At 65.9% G+C, this 18771-nt stretch overlaps 9 protein-coding genes across 9 annotated transcripts; 3 read left to right on the forward strand and 6 right to left on the reverse strand.

Moving 5' to 3' along the window:
- Positions 1-330: 330 nt before the first annotated feature.
- On the reverse strand, positions 331-3173 carry EMIHUDRAFT_200297 (hypothetical protein; the record flags this gene model as incomplete). The annotated part of the gene is made up of 8 exons (XM_005792071.1): positions 331-537; positions 862-1149; positions 1252-1938; positions 2066-2197; positions 2337-2654; positions 2758-2910; positions 3017-3058; positions 3135-3173. 8 exons carry the CDS (start codon positions 3171-3173, stop codon positions 331-333), a joined length of 1866 nt encoding a protein of 621 aa, XP_005792128.1.
- A 2164-nt stretch (positions 3174-5337) lies between these two features.
- Positions 5338-6521, forward strand: EMIHUDRAFT_462213 (hypothetical protein; the record flags this gene model as incomplete). Its single annotated transcript, XM_005792072.1, has 6 exons — positions 5338-5844; positions 5912-5979; positions 6051-6114; positions 6180-6259; positions 6331-6413; positions 6498-6521. Coding segments are annotated over exons 1-6 (795 nt in total), but the record flags the coding sequence as incomplete, so codon positions are not given.
- A 761-nt stretch (positions 6522-7282) lies between these two features.
- Positions 7283-8018, forward strand: EMIHUDRAFT_351550 (hypothetical protein). The gene has a single exon (XM_005792073.1). The coding sequence runs from the start codon at positions 7300-7302 to the stop codon at positions 7879-7881; it is 582 nt and encodes a 193-aa protein (XP_005792130.1). The 5' UTR covers positions 7283-7299; the 3' UTR covers positions 7882-8018.
- Positions 8019-8150: 132 nt separating this feature from the next.
- Positions 8151-9320, reverse strand: EMIHUDRAFT_200300 (hypothetical protein; the record flags this gene model as incomplete). The annotated part of the gene is made up of 2 exons (XM_005792074.1): positions 8151-8387; positions 8565-9320. 2 exons carry the CDS (start codon positions 9318-9320, stop codon positions 8151-8153), a joined length of 993 nt encoding a protein of 330 aa, XP_005792131.1.
- Positions 9321-9452: 132 nt separating this feature from the next.
- On the reverse strand, positions 9453-11983 carry PTA8 (putative inorganic phosphate transporter). The gene is made up of 4 exons (XM_005792075.1): positions 10447-11983; positions 10234-10284; positions 9948-10061; positions 9453-9871 (listed from the first exon to the last, which is right to left on the reverse strand). The coding sequence occupies exons 1-4, from the start codon at positions 11944-11946 to the stop codon at positions 9797-9799; spliced, it is 1740 nt and encodes a 579-aa protein (XP_005792132.1). The 5' UTR covers positions 11947-11983; the 3' UTR covers positions 9453-9796.
- A 392-nt stretch (positions 11984-12375) lies between these two features.
- Positions 12376-13115, reverse strand: EMIHUDRAFT_351557 (hypothetical protein; the record flags this gene model as incomplete). The annotated part of the gene is made up of 2 exons (XM_005792076.1): positions 12760-13115; positions 12376-12473 (listed from the first exon to the last, which is right to left on the reverse strand). The coding sequence occupies exons 1-2, from the start codon at positions 13031-13033 to the stop codon at positions 12376-12378; spliced, it is 372 nt and encodes a 123-aa protein (XP_005792133.1). The 5' UTR covers positions 13034-13115.
- A 31-nt stretch (positions 13116-13146) lies between these two features.
- On the reverse strand, positions 13147-13712 carry EMIHUDRAFT_351559 (hypothetical protein). The gene has a single exon (XM_005792077.1). It carries the CDS (start codon positions 13455-13457, stop codon positions 13197-13199), a length of 261 nt encoding a protein of 86 aa, XP_005792134.1. The 5' UTR covers positions 13458-13712; the 3' UTR covers positions 13147-13196.
- A 1402-nt stretch (positions 13713-15114) lies between these two features.
- VDC1 (voltage dependent ion channel) lies at positions 15115-16248 on the forward strand (the record flags this gene model as incomplete). The annotated part of the gene is made up of 1 exon (XM_005792078.1): positions 15115-16248. The coding sequence occupies one exon, from the start codon at positions 15115-15117 to the stop codon at positions 16246-16248; it is 1134 nt and encodes a 377-aa protein (XP_005792135.1).
- A 220-nt stretch (positions 16249-16468) lies between these two features.
- EMIHUDRAFT_433486 (hypothetical protein) lies at positions 16469-18100 on the reverse strand. The gene is made up of 3 exons (XM_005792079.1): positions 17265-18100; positions 17075-17193; positions 16469-17001 (listed from the first exon to the last, which is right to left on the reverse strand). Exons 1-3 carry the CDS (start codon positions 18067-18069, stop codon positions 16672-16674), a joined length of 1254 nt encoding a protein of 417 aa, XP_005792136.1. The 5' UTR covers positions 18070-18100; the 3' UTR covers positions 16469-16671.
- Positions 18101-18771: the final 671 nt, after the last annotated feature.

The raw sequence follows: 18771 nt of genomic DNA on the forward strand, positions 1-18771 counted from the left end.
TCGTACAGTAAATTCATGGGAAGGACGTCTCACATGCGGTATAGAGGGGAGGCAGAGCGCCACACACAGATGCGATGTACGAGAACTCTCACACACGCGCCTGCCCTCACATCTCTCTCGTCTATATGACTCTCTGCCCCCCGCTGGAACTCCTACACCGGGCGTTCCTCCGGCCGCTTGCTCCCACAATCGGACCTCCCCTAGGCTGTACAGTACGCGTGCAATCGCGCGGTGATGGGCGTCGATGGGCAAGCCGTTTTGACCTCCACCGCTACGGCAGCCCACCACCGGCGGAGCACTTCCTCTTGCTGCGCGAAAAGAGAGGAAGACTCAGATGCCGTGGACGACACCGTCGCGGTGCATTACGCGGTTCTCGGTCTCGTAGTACTCGAGGGCTGCGCTGAAAGCGGCGACGGTGAGGTTGCGCTTGTGCTCGCGGCACTTGGCGAGCAGCTCCTCGAAAGAACACTCGTCGACACCCGCATCGCCGTTGCCAAACACGTCGGCGATGCCCTTGCCGACCGCCTCTTTTGAGCGCTCGTCCAAAACGCCGGAAGAGGCGCCGGCGCCGGAGCTGCTCGCCGCACCCGCGCCGCCCGCGCCGCCCTCCGCCCGCTCCTCCTCCTCGCCGCGGCGCACGCTGCGCTGCGCTGCGCGGTCGGCGCGCGAGGGAGGCTGCGAACCACCTGGCCCGCGGGCGTCGTCGTCGTCATCGTCGCCGTCGCCGTCGCCGCTGCCGCCGCCGCCGCCGCGCTCGCTGGCCCCCTCCTTGGCGCCCGCCAGCTCGTCCTCGTTCTCGTCCTCGTGGAAGATGGCGAAGTGGAGCATCGCGATGGCCGCCTTGGCATCTTCGGCCTGCACCAGGCCGCGCAGGTGCGCCTTGGCGTGCGCCGACGCGAGGCGAATCATCGTCTCGAGCGTGCGCGCGGTGACGGGGAACTTTTGCTTGCTCAGCGTCGACACCTTCTGCCGCAGGTCCGCGTACGCCGCCGAGATGGTCGCCGCGGCGTCGTCGCTCATCTGCGGGCTGCACTTGGCCTTGGCGTAGTGGATGTACTTTTTGATGAACTCGGCCGTCAGCCGCTGCCGCTCGTCGTCGTCGGCCTTGCGCGCGTCGGGCCGCGTGAAGACGTCCGACGTGACGCCCTCCTCCGACGCGCCCGCGTGCGAGCCGCCGCGCGCGCCCGCGTTGCCCGAGTTCGCCGACGAGAGCGAGGCGGGCGGCGGCGGCGCCGCGTGCTGCGAGAGCACGTGCGCGGCGATCCGCCGGTCGGAGGCCTCCTCCTTCTTGTCGAGGATGATGAAGAGGAGGTCGAAACGCGAGAGGAGCGAGTCGGGCATCCCGATGTTCGCCATCGCGCTCTGGTTCTTGTCGTACGAGCCCCACACCGGGTTTGCAGCCGCGACGACCGAGCAGCGCGCATTGAGCGACGCGTGCATGCCCGCCTTGGCGATGGTGACGGTCTGCTGCTCCATCACCTCGTGGATGGCGACGCGGTCGGCGTCGACCATCTTGTCGAACTCGTCCACGCAGCACACACCGCGGTCGGCGAGCACCATCGCCCCCGCCTCGAGCCGCTTGGCGCCCGTCTCCTCGTCGGACGTCACCGCGGCGGTCAGGCCGACGCCGGAAGAGCCGCGGCCGGTGGTCGAGATGGCGAGGGGCGCGGTGCGCATCACCGCGCGCAGAAGCTGCGACTTGGCGGTGGATGGGTCGCCGAGCATCAGGATGTTGATGTCGCCGCGCAAGTGCGTGCCGTTCGCCAGGTTGCGCTCGGTGCCGCCGAGCAGCATCAGCAGCAGCGCGCGCTTCTCGAAGTCGTGCCCGAACACGGAGGGCGCGACCGACTCGGCGAGGAGGGGGAGGGCGTCGGGGCGGCGCGAGACCTCCTTGATGTGGCGCACGTCCTCCTCGGTGAACTGGGCCGAGCCCAGGTGCTTCGTGAGGAGCCTGCCGCGAGGGGCGGAGCTGAGCCGCGGGAGGGGCAGCGGGCTGCAGCGGGGTTGGGGGGGCTGCAGCGGGGCAGCGGGGGCTGCAGCGGGGCGCTCGAGTCGCGCGCCGGACGTGGTTCCCGAGGACGAGCGTCTTGAAGGTGCCGCTCTGGTTGGCCTTGGACGGGAGGGCGCGGTGGATGCCCGTGATGTGCAGCCGGTCGCCCGGCTTGGTCGAGTCGACCAGGTCCGCCTCGAGGATGACCTCGACCGAGCGCGGCAGCTGGCCGGGCGGCGCCCGCTCCGGCATCTCCTTCGGGGGAGAAGGGGGAGGGGGCGGTGGAGGAAGGTGCGGGGCGGCGGAGGGGGGGGAGGGGCGGGCGGGCGCGCGCCTGCAGGTGCACCGTCTGGCAGTCCATGTACTCGCAGAGTCCGTACTCGGTCTCGAGCAGGTTGCCGTCCGAGTCCTTTGTCGGGTAGGCGGAGCCAGTCGCGGCGCCGGTGAGGGAGGTGAGGTCGCGGTACTGCTTGGTGGTGAACTGCTTGGTGGTGGGGCACCAGTGCTTCGACATGACCACCTTGGGCCGCACGAGCGAGCACTTGGTCACGATGCCCTCCACGCGCACCACCGAGTTGAGCAGCGCAGAGCCGAGCTGGCGCGGCGAGACGTGGTGCGCTCCGAATGAGCCGACGACGCCGATGCGGAACTCGTTGGCGGCGCCCTGCGGCGGGATGGGGCAGCGGGCGGTCGTGGCGGGCGGTGCGTGGGTGGGGGTGCCACCGCCACGTGATGCCGGGGAGGGAGGGGGAGGGGGGGCGCGCTACCTGCTTCGCAAAGGAGGGGTCGTGGTTGGTGACAATCTCGCGCAGCGCCTCCTCGAAGGCGGGGAGGTACTCGGCGGGAGAGCGCATCAGCGCGAGGGCGAGGTCGCGGTTGAAGGAGCGCAGATCGTCAACGTTGAGAAGCAGGCGCCGCTCCTGAGAATGGTGCGGGCGTCGTCGGCTCGCGCGAGAGCGGCCGTCGCGGGGGTGGTCGTCGAGAGAGAGGAGGAGCCGAGGGGAGCGGGCTAGGCCGGAGGCGCACCTCCTTGCTCACCATCGACCGGATGGAGGGCATGTAGCCCATCTGGCGGGAGGCACGGGGTGCAGGCGTGAGAGGCGGTCCGAGGCGCCATCGCGGCGTTGGCGCTCGCCTGGTCGACAAAGTCCATGAAGTCGCGCTTCTGCTGAGCGAGCGACATGGCGGCGGGCGGGGACCTGCGGTGAGGGCGTCGGCGCTCGCTCAGCGCCACTGCAAATACACATATATATTGGCGCGAGTGGCGCGAGTTGCCTAAGAGCGAATGGCGCGAAACCAAAAGAATTGCGAAGCGCCGTGGCGTTTTGTGCGGCTTGGTGTACCTGTGTTAGTGCCAGTGCGCGCCAGTCCCGTGCCCAGTGTCGTGCGAAGGAGCTGTGTTGTAAAATTCTGTCTTTCCGTTAAGCGTTATCCAAATCCTGCTCGTGCAGGTGGGGACCCTGTCCTCCTCCCGCTCCCCCATCCCTCGTTTGGTTTGTCTGTTTTCTTTCTTTCTGTTTTTCCGTTGTAAGGAGCAGAGAACCCTGTGCCCCTGATCGTCCTTTCAAAATCCTGCTCGTGCAGGTGGGGACCCTGTCCTCCTCCCATCGTTCGAGCGTTTGTTTTTCCTTCTTTCTTTTTCTCGCACAGGAGTCGCTTACTTGCAGAGAGAGATTTTTAGCAATACCAACAACTCTAACACTCACACGTCATTTGGGGCCTGGAGCCCTGTTCACGCGCGCGCGAGACGTGCAGACAGGGTTGCCAGGTGAGAGCGAATGGCGCGGTTCACGCCTCGCACAACAGACAACCAGAGAGAGAGATGCGCTCTGCATGGTGGGACATAAAAGAGAGCGAGTACTCCAGGGCGAGTAGGCCGTGCGGTCAACGCTGCCGCGCGCGACTTTGCGCGCGAGGCGGCGCAGCTTGAGAACGGGCTCGAAGAACGGGCGGTGGGCGAGAAGCCGCCGCCGAACGTCTCGTGTTGCAGCAGGTTGAAGTTGTTGCGCTTGACAAAGATCGCGTCGTGGTAGAAACCGCGATGCGCGCCTTGACGTAGCCGTGGCCGGTCTTGTGGGAGAAGGGTTGGCCGGACTGCCCGCGCGCCTTGCAGCCCATGTTGTTGTTACTTGCATGCACATGCACATGCAGTCAGGCGGCTCCCACGCGCCACGGGTTCTGGTGTTCCTGTGTTTTTGTTGCCCTGTTTTTGGCCTTACCTCCCCGCTATATTCTCACTCGCACCGTGTCGCGTGCGTGAGAGAGAGATTAGATTTTCTTCTTCTTCTCGTGTGCGTGTGCCTAGACCCTAGGGTGGTGTCGCCAGCTATGCCTGTGTATGGGCCTCGAGGTATGGGCGTGTCCACGTTGGAGCCTCCAGGTGTGGCGCCCTGGGGGGGGGGGGAGAGAGAAGGGCACCATGAAGTACGACTCGCTGGTCTCTCCGCAAGCAAGGGCCAAGGCCTCCCGACCGACCTCGTCGAACTAACTAACTCATCGACGCGGGCTCTCTCGGCTATTACGCCTAACGGGACCGGATCTCTCTCGGGACTGGATCTCTCGGGAGGCAGCCGATAACGCTCATTTTTTAGAGACGGCTCTCGAGCTCGACGCGAACGGAGGTTTCCGGATGAGACTCAAGAACGTCAATGAGGGCTGCGAGAGAGAGCCTCGGGTGTGGCGCTACCATCGCTGGGATAGCTTCACATGCGCGAAGATGAAAGAGGGAATAGTCGTTGGATGCCTGCTCAAGGTGAGTGCTATGGCGAGCGATGACGAGGGGTTCCTCAGCGTGACGAGCAAACTCAGGGAGTTCATGGCGCTCGGATACCCTGCACACGTGCTCAACGGGGTGATCGGGCGCGCGTTTGCTCGGACAAAGGACGAACGGCTCCTACGAGCAAGACAGTGTTCGCAGTGGTGAGGAGGTTTCTTGCAAAACCCTTACCCAGACGAACCAAAAATCCAAAAAGACAGACAAATGTATTGTGTCGGGCTACCGTCCAAAGGCGGGTGTAGTCGACCAAGGGACCACGAATCTGGTCTGTCGACAGCACGAATTTGGGATGGGACACCTTCGGGACCCGGCTGCGTGCTACTTGGATAGCACGCTTTCGGAGACACGGAGACGCTACTAGTACCGACGGCTAAGGCCGAGGCAGAAAAGGTTTCTGTTTTTCTCCGCTTTTCTTCACAGGATTTTCCTGTGAAGAGAGACGTAGAGAAACATACCTTTCAAACTCGGTGTCGAACCACCAGCTCGACGCTCACTACAAGTGAGTACAACAAAGAAAAATGCGCGGGGTTTCACATAGGGCGAGCGTGCTGCGCCCCCCACTCTGCGGATCCACACTTTACTGCCAGTGCCAACACTTCCATGGCGTCATCGGCGCCGGCGGGCTCCGTGCACACGGTCTTTTCCGCCGAGTGCAACCCGATGTTCGACTGGCACTCGGTGGCCCTCTTTCACTCGCACCGGACGTCGGGCCAGCCGGGTGGCATCACTCGCCTCCTCGCGTGCGACAAAGAGGCGCTCGCAAGCTACCGTGGCCTGGACATCGGCCCGACCTTCGTGCACCCCAACCTGCGGCACTGGGCCGGTCACAACTACGCGGCGCTCAACAAGCCCGGCTCGGTCAAGGCCTGGCTCGAGTCGGGAGAGGTGCCGGAGAGCGTCGAGTATGTCTTGTTCATCGACGCCGACATGCTCATCAACCGGCCGCTAATTCCCGCCGAGGTTGGCGCGAGGCGCGGCACCGTCGTCTCTGCGCCCTACGACTACCTCGTCGGCACCGCGCAGGGCCTCGCCGACCTCTTCAACGTCTCCAACCAGCAGATGATGGCGCGCTGCGGAGGCGCTGCGCCTCCCCGCACGAGGCGAGGCCCTGCAGCGCTGCACCTCACGCCTCGCGCCGCGGGCAGGCATGCACCTCTTCCACCTCGATGACCTGCGCCGGATCGCCCCGCTCTGGCTCGAGTACACCCAGCGGGTCCGCGTCTTCGTATGAGCAGCCAAAGCTCACCCAAACCACAACCCTATCACCCCTCGCCCTAACCCCAGGTCCGTGTCTTCGCCTGCGAGCAGCCAAAGCGCTTCTACGAGCTGGCGTCGCCGCCCGCGCAAGGCGGGCCGGCGAGGGAGGCGCGGCGCCCTTCGGCAGTGCGCCTCACCCGCAGAGGTTTGCGACAGGCGGCGAGGTCGGGAACGGGCGGCGGCGCCAGTTCATGTGGATGGTCGAGATGTACGGATATGTCTTTGGAGCCGCCGAGGCGACACACGCGCCGCAGCGGCGGGTCGAGTCTGCGAGCCTCCCGTGAAGCTGCTCGGAAGCTTCCTCTAGGCGGGCGTGCCGCACCACAAGATCTCGACCGAGATGATGGGGTACGTCGGCATGGTTGGCGTGGCGCCCGGCTCCTTCATCCTGTGCGCTGTAGTAGCGGGTGGGTGGTACGTCCCCCCGCGACTCGACGACCGCGAGCCCGTCCCGCCCTCCTGCGGTCCCGCCAGGCACTACGGACTTGACTGGAAGCTGGAGAGCAAAGACGCGGGCGGCCACCCGCTCAACGCGCCCCGCTGAGAACACCGTCTTCACGCGTGCTGCTGCCGTGAACAGGCGGGCGGCTACCAGTTCAACAAGCTCAGCTACGTCGACCTCGACCCAGCCCGCTGCCAGGGCTTCTTCTTTCCGGTGCCGCCCTTCGAGCAGGAAGACGTCCGCTACCGCGACCGGCTCTGCGTGCGGCAGATGCAGGACTTCAACGACGCGCTCTGCTCGTACTACGCGCGCCACTGCGTCCACCCGCCCCGCTGCCCCGCCCGCTCGCTCGCCGCGCTCAAGAAGCTGCTGCCGAGCCAGCAGGGCGAGAGCTGCCACGACTCGGACCAGAACTGCCTCTCGTGGGCGCGCAGCGGCGAGTGCGAGCGAAACACAGGAGAGTCGCGCCCTCCCACCCACCCCTCTCGTGGGCACGCAGCGGCGAGTGCGAAACACAGGAGAGTCGCGCCCCGGGGGGGGGAGCGCCCTCCCACCCACCCCGCCCGGCCCCACCCTACCCCACCCCACCCACCCTCCCCTCCCGCCCGCCCCTCGCCGGCAGGCTTCATGACCGCCAACTGCCGCCAGTCGTGCGGCAAGTGCGACCATGTCGTCTTACTCGGCACGCCGGCCAACTGCGCCGACGCGGCCGAGTGCGGCGGCGCGCGCGAGGCTGGCCGCTGCGAGGCGGACGCAGTTGCGCTCTTGCAGGCAAGAGTGCGGGGCACAGCCTCTCCTGACACGACTCGCTGCTAGCAGGCGGACGTGGCGCTCATGCAGGAGGAGTGCGCCGCGACTTGCGGCTTCTGCTCGAAGGCCGTGGAGGCGGACACGCCCGCAGAGAGGCGCAGCTTCGACCACCAGTGCCCCGACGGGACCGATTTGGGCGGCGGTGACAACTCGTCCCCCTCCCTGCTCCACCCGCCGCCGCCGCCGCCCTCGCCGCTGGCGTCCCCGCCCTCGCCCTCCTCCACCGCTGCCGCCCGCGTCTCGCCGGCGCCGGCGCCGGTGCTTGCCCGCTCTGCCGCTCGGCCGGTGGAGCAGCCACCCCGTGGCGTGGAGGCCCGTGGCATGGAGTGGCCGCGGCCGGTGCCGCATCCCTCGCGGAAGGAGGCTGCGCCGCCGGGCGACATGCCCGCGCAGGCGGCGCGGCGCATGCCGCCCCGACCCAGAGAGCTGTACGCGGCCGAGCCGAGTGTGGCGACGGACGGGCTCCTGCTCGCCTGGCCCTTCTTTCTCGTCGCGGCTATCGCCCTCGTGGGCTTGGGGTGGGTGTTGCGTGGCGCGTCAGACCGCAGGCGAAAGCTCAGGCTCGCAGGCGGAGTGACGAGCAGCCGGCGTGTTCCGCCTGTGTGAGCCCGCAAGCTATGTGTGAGTGCTGCGGCAGTGACGCCAGTGTTAGTACCAATTAAGCGCGTGGACGGCTTCGCTCCTCTCGGCCCTCTGAGACTGTGGTCTCCCACACTCCCTCTCGATAAGGCTCTCTCTCTATGAGACGTCACAATCCTCTCCGTCGATCTCCGCAAAAAGAGCACAACTCCGACACCCCTCAGCCCTCTGCGGACTGCGCGTGGGCCCCGTCGCCCGTGGCGTTTTGACGCGTGGCGCAATAGGACCAAGCTGGTCTAGATCTTGTCCAGGAGCTTGAGCGTGTTGCGGCCCATGAAGGTGGTGAGGGAGGCCGCCACCTTGCGTGCGACCGCGGCGTGCGGGCCCAGCAGTGGCAAATAAGACCGGACGAGCGTAAAGACGAAGTTGCCAAACTTGAGCGATGAACCCATCACGTCCGCACTCGCGTCTGCGCGGCAGAGGAGCGCCGCCAAAACCTCCGTCGAGAGGGGCGGCTTCAGGGCGAGCGCCTCCTTGAGCACCACCACGTGCAGCTCGCCCCAGCTCCCGCCCTCGCCCTCGCCGCCGCCGCTGCCGCCGCCGCCGCCACTGCCGCCGCCGCCGCCGCCGCCGTCGCTGCCGCCGCCACCGCCGTCGCTGCCGCCGCCGCCGCTGCCGACCGTGCCGCCGCCGCGTGCCAAGGCCTCGACGAGACGTGCCAGGGTCGGAGGCGGCAGCTGCTTCGCGATGCGCGTGAGGGCCTCTGCCTGCGGTCCGGCTGCAGCGTCGGTGGTGAGAGTGAGCGGAAGCACGAGAGCCTCGAGGAGGGCGCCCGCGTGGCTGGAGAGGAGAGGGCCCGTCGCTGCGGCGAGGAGTCCGCGGGTCGCTGGCCGGCCACCGAGCGCCTGGAACCGCGGCAGCAGCCCGCGCCGGATGAAGGCGGCGGCGGCGTGGCCGGCGCAGCCCGCATCGCCGAAGGCGCGCGAGAGCGCCAGCACCGCCGCCTCTGGGAGCGAGGCGAGGTCGAGCAGCAAGAGCGCGCGAGAGGCGTGGTGCGGCGAGACGCAGCACGAGTCCACGAGCAGGCGAAGGCCCGACTCGCACGCGCGCTCGAGCGCCTCGTCACTCGCATGCGGTGCAGTAAGCTGTGGCTTCAGCGCCGCGATGCCATCCGCCGCTGAGCCCAAGTCTCCCTGTTCAGCCGGCGCCTTGGGGGCGGCCAGCGTTCCGGGCGGCAAAGTCCGCAGCCGCTTGGGTATCGCGGCGCCATCGCTGCTGGACTCTCTCTCGTCAGCAGCACGCTTTGCGCAGTCACTGCCCGCCGCCGCCGCCGCTGCATCCTCCGCCGCTCTTTCGTACTCCTCCCACCCGTCGCGAAGTCGCACAGGCGGCGTGGCGGCGGCGGGTGCGGCAGGCACGTCGAACGGGTCGAGCGCGCAGCGCTCGGTCGGCAGCAGAAAGGCCATCGTTTGGCGGGAAGAATTCGCGCGCCCACAGCACACTGGGGAGATGGTTTCTTTCTTTCAGAGAGCGAATTGGGAGAGAGACAGCGGACCACTGCTGGCAATAACACGGGAGCTGTCAGCGGGCTGCTGGCTAACGGGGAAAGAAAGCCTGCCTATTTCCTACGTAAAAAGCCCGAAATCGCACGACAGGACGGTTAGTGACAATCCACACCTGATCCACACACGCGCACGTTCTTCCTTTCGCTTTTGCTGTTCCTTCTCTCGATGAGATTGCGCAGTCCTTCCTGTCCAGTTCATGTCCGTCTCGATCTTGTTGCACAGCGGTCAGCGGTCAGCGCCAAAATCTCAAGTCCATATTGATATCTCGACGCCGATGGAGAGTTGCCCCCCCCCCTTCCGTGGTCCGAGTGCGGTTCAGACCTCAAATCAACGGTGATGAAGCTGAGTGGCGGCTTTCGCGCGACAATCGAGAGCTCTCACTGGTTGATGGCGGCGCGGCCGATGGCGACGAACCCGGCGGAGAGGAGAGCGGCGAAGGGCAGCGTCAGCACCTAGCAGGCGTGTGGGGCGTGCAGGCGAGTTGTGCCGCGCACCCAAGCCGACGACAGGATCTAGCTAGGCGCGCGCCCAAGTGAGCGCAATCTTGCCAAAGAGCTTGCAGTTGGCGCCCCCCCCCTCAGCCTTTTCCTCCGGCTTCTTGCCGCAGTCCTTGACGAGGCCGATGAAGACGACGGCGCCCACCTTTAAGCGCAGAGAGAATCAGGCCCCGGTGCGGTGAAACCTACCCATCGACACCCAGTAGGCTGTGGGGGCGGGCTGAGCTCTCCCCTCGTACGTGTCTCCCCACACGCCGTCCTGTGATAGGAAGGGAGGGGGGGGGGGGGATGCAATCCCGGGCTATGACCCCACGCGCCTGGCAGTGCGTGGAGGATACGGGGAGGCCGACGATGGTCGCGATCACCACCTGTGGCAGGCTCACGACGTATCCGTGAGGCCGGGTGAGAAAGAGTGGGGGGGGACAGAGAGCGGGGGCTAGAGCGGGGCGATTGCTTGGTGTGAGCGACCAAAGGTATATAGAGCCTGATATAGAGGGGGCACGGAGGCATTGGGGGCGAGGGCGGCTCGCCGACAGGGTGGACGCCATCTCGATCGAGAAGCCCATGTGGAAGTTGAGTTCCGCGAGGTCGGAGCCGATGGTCTGGATGACGCGGTACCCGAGGGTGATGATGCCCAGCGCGACGAACGCGCCCGCGATCGACATGATCCACCACGGCGTCTCGGCGTCTCCGCACGCGTACAGGCCGTCGGAGTAGGAGAGGTAGACGGCCGAGAAGGCGCCGGTCGAGTTGGCGGTGTCGTTGGCGCCGTGAGCAAAAGACTCGAGGCATGCGACGAAGACGAGCACGTACTTGAACACGTTGAGTGCGTCTTCCTGGCCGTGCTCGAGCACGTGGCCGATGCGCATCCACTTCCAGAGCAGAGTGCGCATCGGCGAGGTGAAGTCGTCGATGGCATTCTCCATGCGCGTCTTCATGCCGGCGCGGTGCACCAGGTCTTCGTACTCCTGCTGCGACATGCGCACGACCTTCTCCTCGTCCTCGGCGGCTGCCACGCCCGGCAGCGTGCTCTCCGGCGGGCTCGGCGGCGGGCTCACCAGCGCGAGGCGGTCCTCGAGCTCTCGAACGCGAGCCGGCAGAGACGTCATCTCCTCCCGCCTCGCCGCCTCCTCCGCCTCGAGCGCCTCGCGGTCCCTCACCGAGGAGGGCAGCCTCTTGGCCACCTCAGGCGTGACGACGAAGGTCGCGAGGACGTGCATCACGACGCCGATGGCCACGGCGATGATGATCTTGCCCATGATTGGGATGCTCTTGGTGGGCTTGGACTTGAGCATGATCATGAAGGCGATGATGAAGGTGGCAATCGAGTAGAGGTACGGGAGGAGGAGGAGAGCGTTGCGCGTCGGCTTGCTGGATGCGAGCGTGAGCCTCTCGGTCAGCTTGTAGATGCAGATGCCGATGAAGCCGGAGAGGAGCGGCGACGCGACCCAGGAGACGATGATGGCGGAGAGGCCGCCGTCGAATGACCAGTTCAGGCAGGAAAAGCCGTTCATCTCGTAGGACCCGACGACTGTCATGCCGACGACCGCGCCGACAATCGCGTGCGTGGTGGAGACGGGCATCTTGGCGAACGTGGAGAGGAGCAGGAAGATCGTGGCGGCGATGAGGGAGCCGCACATGCCGACGGCGTACACGGACATGCCCGAGTCGCAGTGGCCGCACCCCCAGCACTCTGGGTCGTCGATGTCGGCCACGCCCTTCTGGATGGTGCCCGAGACGCCGTATCCGAGCAGGGTGGCGCCCAACCACTCGAAGAAGCCGCCGAGGCAGACGGCGAGGCCGAGCGGGATTGCGCCCGAGCCGACCGACGAGCCCCAAGAATTGGCCGAGTCGTTTGCGCCGATGCAGAAGCACATACCGGCGCCAATGATTGCGCTGACCACGAGGAGAGCGGTGTCTCCTTCCATGTCCGCATACTTGCCGTTGTAGTAGGCACAGGTGCTCTGATTGCCGTCAAAGGCCGGATCGTTGCAGTCGTAGGCGTGGTCGACACACTCGGCCAGCGGCATGGCGGCGACGGACCTTGGAGCGGCGAAACCAGGCGGGACACAGACCGACGGTGGAGAGTGCAGGACTGTCTTTTGGCGTTAGCAATAACGCCGAAAAGACAAAGGAGACCAAAAGATAACGCACGGCCCCCCAGCGGAGCTGGGAAGAGGACCGCCGCAAGCGGCGTGGCGTGGAGCGGTTGTGCATCCCTCCGGGGGCCCCTCTGCGCCGGGGAGGCGTTGTTGGAGGCTAGGACGCAAGCGTCCGTCGCCCTTTTCAAACTCGGGGCCCACTCCGCTACGCTCCGACCCGAATTTGGAGGGCCTGAAAAGTTTAAGGTGTTGCTGCGCAAAAGGGTGGGGAGCCGCGGCGGCGCCGCAGGCGCGGGCGCGCAGTGGAAGCACGCTAGCCATACACATTCGGGTCGTGACGGCTCGAGGGTGCGCACACTAGCGGCCGGACGCCTCACCCGCGGACGCCACGCGCACCCTCCAACATCGCCGCCGAGCCCAACGCCCTGCCGTCAATCTCGACGAGCGCCGCACACCTGCGCGGACAGTGGGCAGACGTTGCCGCCTTGTGTCCTCGTGTGCCCGGAAAGCCTCGAGCCGGCGCGCACCGGTGGCAGCGCAGGATGAGGCGGCAGCAGTGGAGGGTTGGGGCGCATTTGAAGGCGCTGGCCCCGACGCGCCATTAACTGGGTCGGAGTGGTTCCTCACCCCTCTGGTTTCAGTCAAGCGGGAAGAGTCTGTGCAAGGGGGGCGGATGGGGCTGGCTGCGTCACCTTGGAGCATGAAAGGTTCCTACAGTAAGGCTACTCGAGTACGCAGCACCTTGGCTTGGCCCCCGAGCGGGGAGGCGGTCGACGACGCGCAGCATGGCGGTGAGCGCAGCCTGACGACGCGTCTTGATGGACGGATCCTTCTGCCGGCTGACCAATTCCGCCCACCTCTTGACCGGCGGCTTCGTCACCAACATGCGCTCGAGAGGCGGAGCAGCCTCGATGCGATCCAGTTCGGTAGCTATCTTGTCGCGCAGCGCATCGTCAAAAGGCAGGTTGTTACAGGCGTCGCGAGCGTCCCCGAGGTCACGCAGGAGGCCCTCCATATGTGTTGCAATAGCCCCCGGCTGTGGTTGCTGCAGTGCTCCCGTAAAACGAGCGATGTCTTGGCACCAGCTGATAGCTTGCGTCCGTCCACGGCCCAGATCACATGAGTGGTGCAGAGATTGGGTGTTTCCACAATCAAACCGTCCGTGAAGAGGCGTTTGTTCACGGACAGCGAGGCTGGCCGCACAGAGGCTGGCCGCAAGCGGAGCTCCCCACCGGCGGCGGGTTTGAGCGCGCCGGCGGCGGACCGCCGCCGGCGCGCTCGCTTCGGCGGATGGCTGAGCGGCACAGTTTCTGGCCGCCCGGCCTGCGAGCAGTCGCCGCGAGACGATCGAAGGCGCTCAGTTCAAGCGCGCCGCCATGCCAGATCTCGCCCCACGCCCCGACCAGACCGGGCAGTACGTGCAGGAATGATGCAGGCATGATGGATGGGTGTGGTGAGCACGCCAGCGGCACCGCTGCGCACTCTCAGGGTCGCAGCCGCCTATCTTGTGAGGGGCGTGGCTCGGGGCGGGCGCGAGAAGTCGAGGAGCGCGGCGCGCGCGTGCGCGCGCGTGCTAAAGTCGGTTTACATTTCATCACTGGTATGAAAGAGAGCCAAAACGGCACGCGCGCCGCGCGCACGCGCGCTCGCATCACCTCAACACTCACACAGCAAATCAAAGATGCGGCCAGCCGTGCACCGACAAGTTTCTTCGACGAGTTGTCAGATGTCACGATGCATCCGAAGGGGACCCCAGCGCCGGCATCATCCGTAGAGGCACGAGTGTTCGAAGAGAGAGTGGACCTGAGCAACAACATGACCTGGAGGCAAATGCTCGGAGTGGGAGTTAGAAATGTGGTCCTTGCGCGAGGGGAGCTCGATAGACTCGAGGGGCCAGGATATGCAGCAAGGAGGGCGGAGCTGCGCCGAAAGGCGAAAGAAGCCGAGAGAACAAGGGAACGGCAGGCGGCGGCGGCGCAGGACGAGGCAGAAGAGAATGACGCGACAGAGGAGGAAGTGACAAGGGAGAGAACGACGAGAGTGGGACGGCCGCGAGGTGGCATGAAGGTTGCAGCGAGAATCGGCGAGAGACTGCGAAAAGAGATAGGAAGAGGCAGACTCCCTAGGGTGGGCGACGGCTAGCGCATCACACTCCTCTCCTTAAAATCCCTGTGTGGTGGCGGCGTGCCGTCCTCCCATCCCTCCCTTGGGTTGTCTGTTTTCTTTCTTTCTTTTTCTTCGATCAAAAGAGCGAGAGAATCCAACACGCCAGGCCGCTGCCGCCCAGGCTCGGGCCGAGAGGGAAAAGGCCCTCGACTTTGCTCAGGGCGCAGGGCAGGTTGACGGCGTCTGGTACCTCGACTCCAAGGAACTGAAGCTTGCACTCGACAGGTGGGAGCGGAGGAACGACTCCGACGCAAGCTCTCTCCCACAATCTCTCGCACAATCTCTCGAACCCAGTGAGCGCGGCAGTGATGACTGCCCCATCCTCTCCGAAGATTCGTTCACCGGCTTCTCCGACTGCGCTGATTGGTAGGGCCCCCAAGGGCCTAGAAATCGCGCCTCCCTCTCCCTTGTCTCCCAGTAGCTAAAAGAAAGAGGGACGGCAGCAAATCTCTGCACGGCTCATGGTTTCTGCACGGTATTCGGATTTTGCTACCGGTATTTGTTCGTGTGGGGGTATATTGCAGATTTGTCAATGGTACCGCGTCTGCGACGCGGGCGCCTTGCGGGCAGAGCCCTTAGCCACCCTTTATATCTTGCGCGGTCAAAACCCGACACGAAGTTCCTTATTAGTTATTTTAAGAAGACAGCTTTGGTTGTCTGTTTATGCGCAAACTTTTCTTGCGGATTTTACAAGACCAAACTGAAGGAGCGAGAAGAGAAGAAAAAATACCTCTCTCAAGGAGCGACCCACGGTGAGCGGTGTCGTCGTGTCGAGCCCGGCACGCGCGTGGCCGCGTGCGTGGGGACCAACCAACCCGTGCGACCCGTGCGTCGACGCGCTGCCCGTGTGCGTCTGGGTCCTGCTTCTGGCGGTACAACTGGGCGTGGAACACCTTCGATTTGATCGTCGTTGCCATCGGGACCCTCACGATGGCGGAGGCCATTGGGGGCAACTTCATGCCGCCCTCGATGGCGTTGATTCGCAACCTTCGGGCCTTTCGCATCTTCCGGCTCTTCAAGCGGATCAAGTCGCTCAACAAGATCATCGTCTCGCTCGGCAAGGCGATTCCCGGCGTCGCCAACGCGTTTGTCATCATGGTGATAATCATGTGCATCTATGCCATCCTCGGCGTCGAATTCTACCACATGACGGGCTCCGACGGCACCTATGTCACGTACAACGACAACGTCAAGCGAGGGCTCTGCACAGGGGACGAGGTAGAGTTGGGCCAATGCTCGCTCAACCAGACGGTCTCGTCCGAGACGGCGAGAGGGTACACGTATGGCGAGGAGTATTATGGCACCTTCTTCCGCGCGTTGTACACGCTCTTCCAGGTGCTGACGGGCGAATCGTGGTCCGAGGCTGTCGCTCGCCCCGCCGTCTTTGAGTCGCACTATGACTCGTTCGGGCCCGTCCTCTTTTACGTCTCGTTTATCATCATCTGCCAGATCGTACTGATCAATGTCGTGGTTGCAGTGCTGCTCGACAAGATGGTGGAGGAGGACGACTCGGAGGACCCGGAGAAGCAGACGGTCGCCGAGAAGCTTAGCGAGATGCTCTCACAGGAGCACGCGCAGCTTCGGGAGATCTTCCGCACGTGGGACGAGGACAACTCGGGCACGATCAGCATCAAGGAGTGGCGCAAGGCCGTCAAGAGCATGGGGTATCGCGGGCCGATCGACGTGCTCGACCAGATCTTCGCGTCGATGGACAAGGACCACTCGGGGGAGCTCGACTACGCCGAGATCGACCGCATGCTTTCCCCCACTGCTGCGCGGGAGCGCCGCTCGTCCACGCACGCCAACCCGAAGCGCTCGGTCAAGGAGGAAGTGGTGGCAATGCGGGCCGAGTTCACGGACCACGTCGCGAGACTGGAGACTCAAATCGCTGCGCTCGTGCTTGAGCTGCAGTTGCAAAGAAAACCTTGCGGCGCGGAGGCGCCGGCTCCTGCGCACTCGCGACTCGCGCACGACTCGGACGGCGCTCCCACAGAGCCGCCACCTCCTGCTGCTCCGGATCACCACCACCTCGAGGACGACGAGGACACGACGCAGCGTGTGTGACGCGGCGTCCTGTTCGGTTTTTATTTGGGGGCAGGCGCTCGTCCGCGAGTTCGAACGGGAACGCACCCTGCTGGTTCATTCACGCTCCCCGTGCGTAGGTATTTTGAGACTCGTGAAGTCTCCTTGCTACGGCTCTGAGTAGGTCCTTGCAACTTGCATGTCTCGCATGTGGTGGTCGCCTATGTACAGAGGAGGGTGGACAGTACGTCTCTGCGGCTTTGTTTCTACTCTCTTCAAAAAAACGAGACGCAAGAAACGGCCGGTACCCACGTACGCCCGCCCGTCGTCTCTTTCCGCACTCGGCGCGGTCCCCCCTCACGCGGTCTCGCCCACATATACCCCGCCCACGCGCCGCACCACGCGCTCCGCGACCACCGCCATCCTCCTTGGACTGGACCACCCGCACTGCACGCCCTCACCGGCTCACACCGCACCCGCACTGCCCGCGCGGGGCTTGGAGAGGAGGAAGATGGCCGTCGTCTCCTCCACGTGCGCCCCGTGCTCTCCGATCGTGGCCAGCCGCCAGAGCGACTGCAGCAGCCGCAGCATCTTCGGCTCGCACAGCCGGCGCAGGTCCGCGTCGAGGCAGTGCGAGAGGATGGCGACGCCGGTCGGCGAGCGGGCGAGGCACTCGGTGCAGTCGAGACGCGACTCGAGCATCTCGAGCTCGCAGCGGAGGCGGTGGAGCGAGGCGAGCCTCCGCAGCTCGTCCCACGCGCAGCTGTGCGTCTCCGACCCTTTGACGAGCCGCGCCTGCGAGGGGAAGGGCGTGGTGCAAAACAGGAGGGAGGAGGCAGCCACGGCCGCTGCAGCGGCGCAGCGGCGCCTGCTCCGCGGCGAGCTCCGCCACTCCGCGCGCCGCTGGGTGGACGAGCACGAGATGGCCTCCCGGCCGCGTGTGGCCAGCCAGCCGCCCGAAGGCCGCCTGCGGGTCGCTGAAGGCGCCTACAGCCCGCAGGCCTGTCCGGTGGGGGGCGAGAGGGGACGAGGGGCGCGCCTCTCTCTCACGGGAGGACCGACGACGTGCACGCCGACCACGAGGTCGAACTGCGTCAGCGACCGAAAGAGGGGAGGGCCACCGCCGCCCTCGCCGCCCTCGCCGCCCTCGCCGCCCTCGCCGCCGCCCCCGTCCCCCCCCCCGCCGCTCTCGGCGCTGCTGGCGCCGCCGAGCGAGCCTCGCAGCGGACGCTCGTCGAACCGCTCTTCTAGGATGAGGGCGGATGTCTCCTCGGGGCCGCCCAGCGCGCCCGTCGATCGGGCGAGCTCGAGCCGCGCGCGAAAGAGCTCGGCCGCGGCGCCGTTCGGCTCCAGCGCCACATAGCGCAGCCGCGCAGCGCCGGGCCGCGCCCGAGTCAGCGCCGAGCGGAGGGCCAGCATCAGGCGCAGGTCAACCTCGCCGTCGCCGCAGCCCACTCCGAGCACGGAGAGCGGCGGCCGCGCGGCGGCCGCCGCGGCACCGCGCGCCGACGCCGCCAGAGCCACGTCGACCGCCGAGGCGGCGAGTCCTCCGAACGGCGACGCGGGCTCGGCGGCGGTGCTGCCGCCTGCACGCCCCGTGAGCCCCGCCAGCCTCTCCGCGTTCTTCTCGAACCACGAGATTACGAGCTGCGCGCTGCCCGACGCGGCCCGGCGGGCGGCGTGGCACTCGGTGGCGTAGGTCCCGCGCAGCAGCGGTGCGAGCTCCAGGTCACCGCGCAGCCTCCGCCGCCTCGCGCGCCGCGACGCCCGCCTCACCCGCGACCTCGCCTTGGCCGTGCGGCCGGTGATGACAATCAGGCCGCCGATCCCGAGCGTCAGCAGGGCCGCAGCCAGGCGCAGCATTTGTTGCGCGGCCAGGCCAGCCAACAGTCGCCCAAGCGCACCCAGAGTAAAGGGAAAAACAAATTTATCTTTGGGGCAGTCATTTCCCATCCCTCCCTTGGGGGTTGTCTGTTTTCTTTCTTTCTTTCTTTTCATTTCCCTGCGCGCGGGCTGGCCAGTCTACTTGTAGCCCGGCGGACAATCTCGGTGTCCTCGCGGATTGCCGCCGTAATTTGCTCGTCCGACACTATTGCAAGGATGTCCGTCTCGCTCAACAACCTCGCCCGCCTGGCTCGCATCGCCGGCGTTAGCACGCCCGAGACACAATGCGACTCGCCAGTCGTCGTATCTGCGCCGTCAGCCGACTCTCCGCTCTACACGAATCTCATTGATCTGGGACTCGAGGCGCTTCTTGTCGACGCCAACCTCCAAGCGCACGGCGAGGTGACCACCGACCTGCTGGCGGACGAGCAAATTGACCTCCCCGAGCTGAGCGTCGATGACCTGCAGCTTTGGCCTGCCGTCGAGGCCATCCTCGCGTCGGAGCACCGCCGCGCCAACTCGAAGCCGGCGTTCACTGCCGCGGTGGAAGCCGCCAGCAGCTCCCAGGCCTCCTCGCCTTCGGGAATCTCGCCTTCGGGCAGGAAGGGCCGTGAGCTGCAGCAGTGGAGGCCCGCCGAAGATCAACTCATCATGGAGGGCGTCGCACGGCACGGCACCCGC

This window comes from Emiliania huxleyi, assembly GCF_000372725.1.
Source record: "Emiliania huxleyi CCMP1516 unplaced genomic scaffold EMIHUscaffold_11, whole genome shotgun sequence".
NCBI classification, from domain to species: Eukaryota; Haptophyta; order Isochrysidales; family Noelaerhabdaceae; genus Emiliania; species Emiliania huxleyi.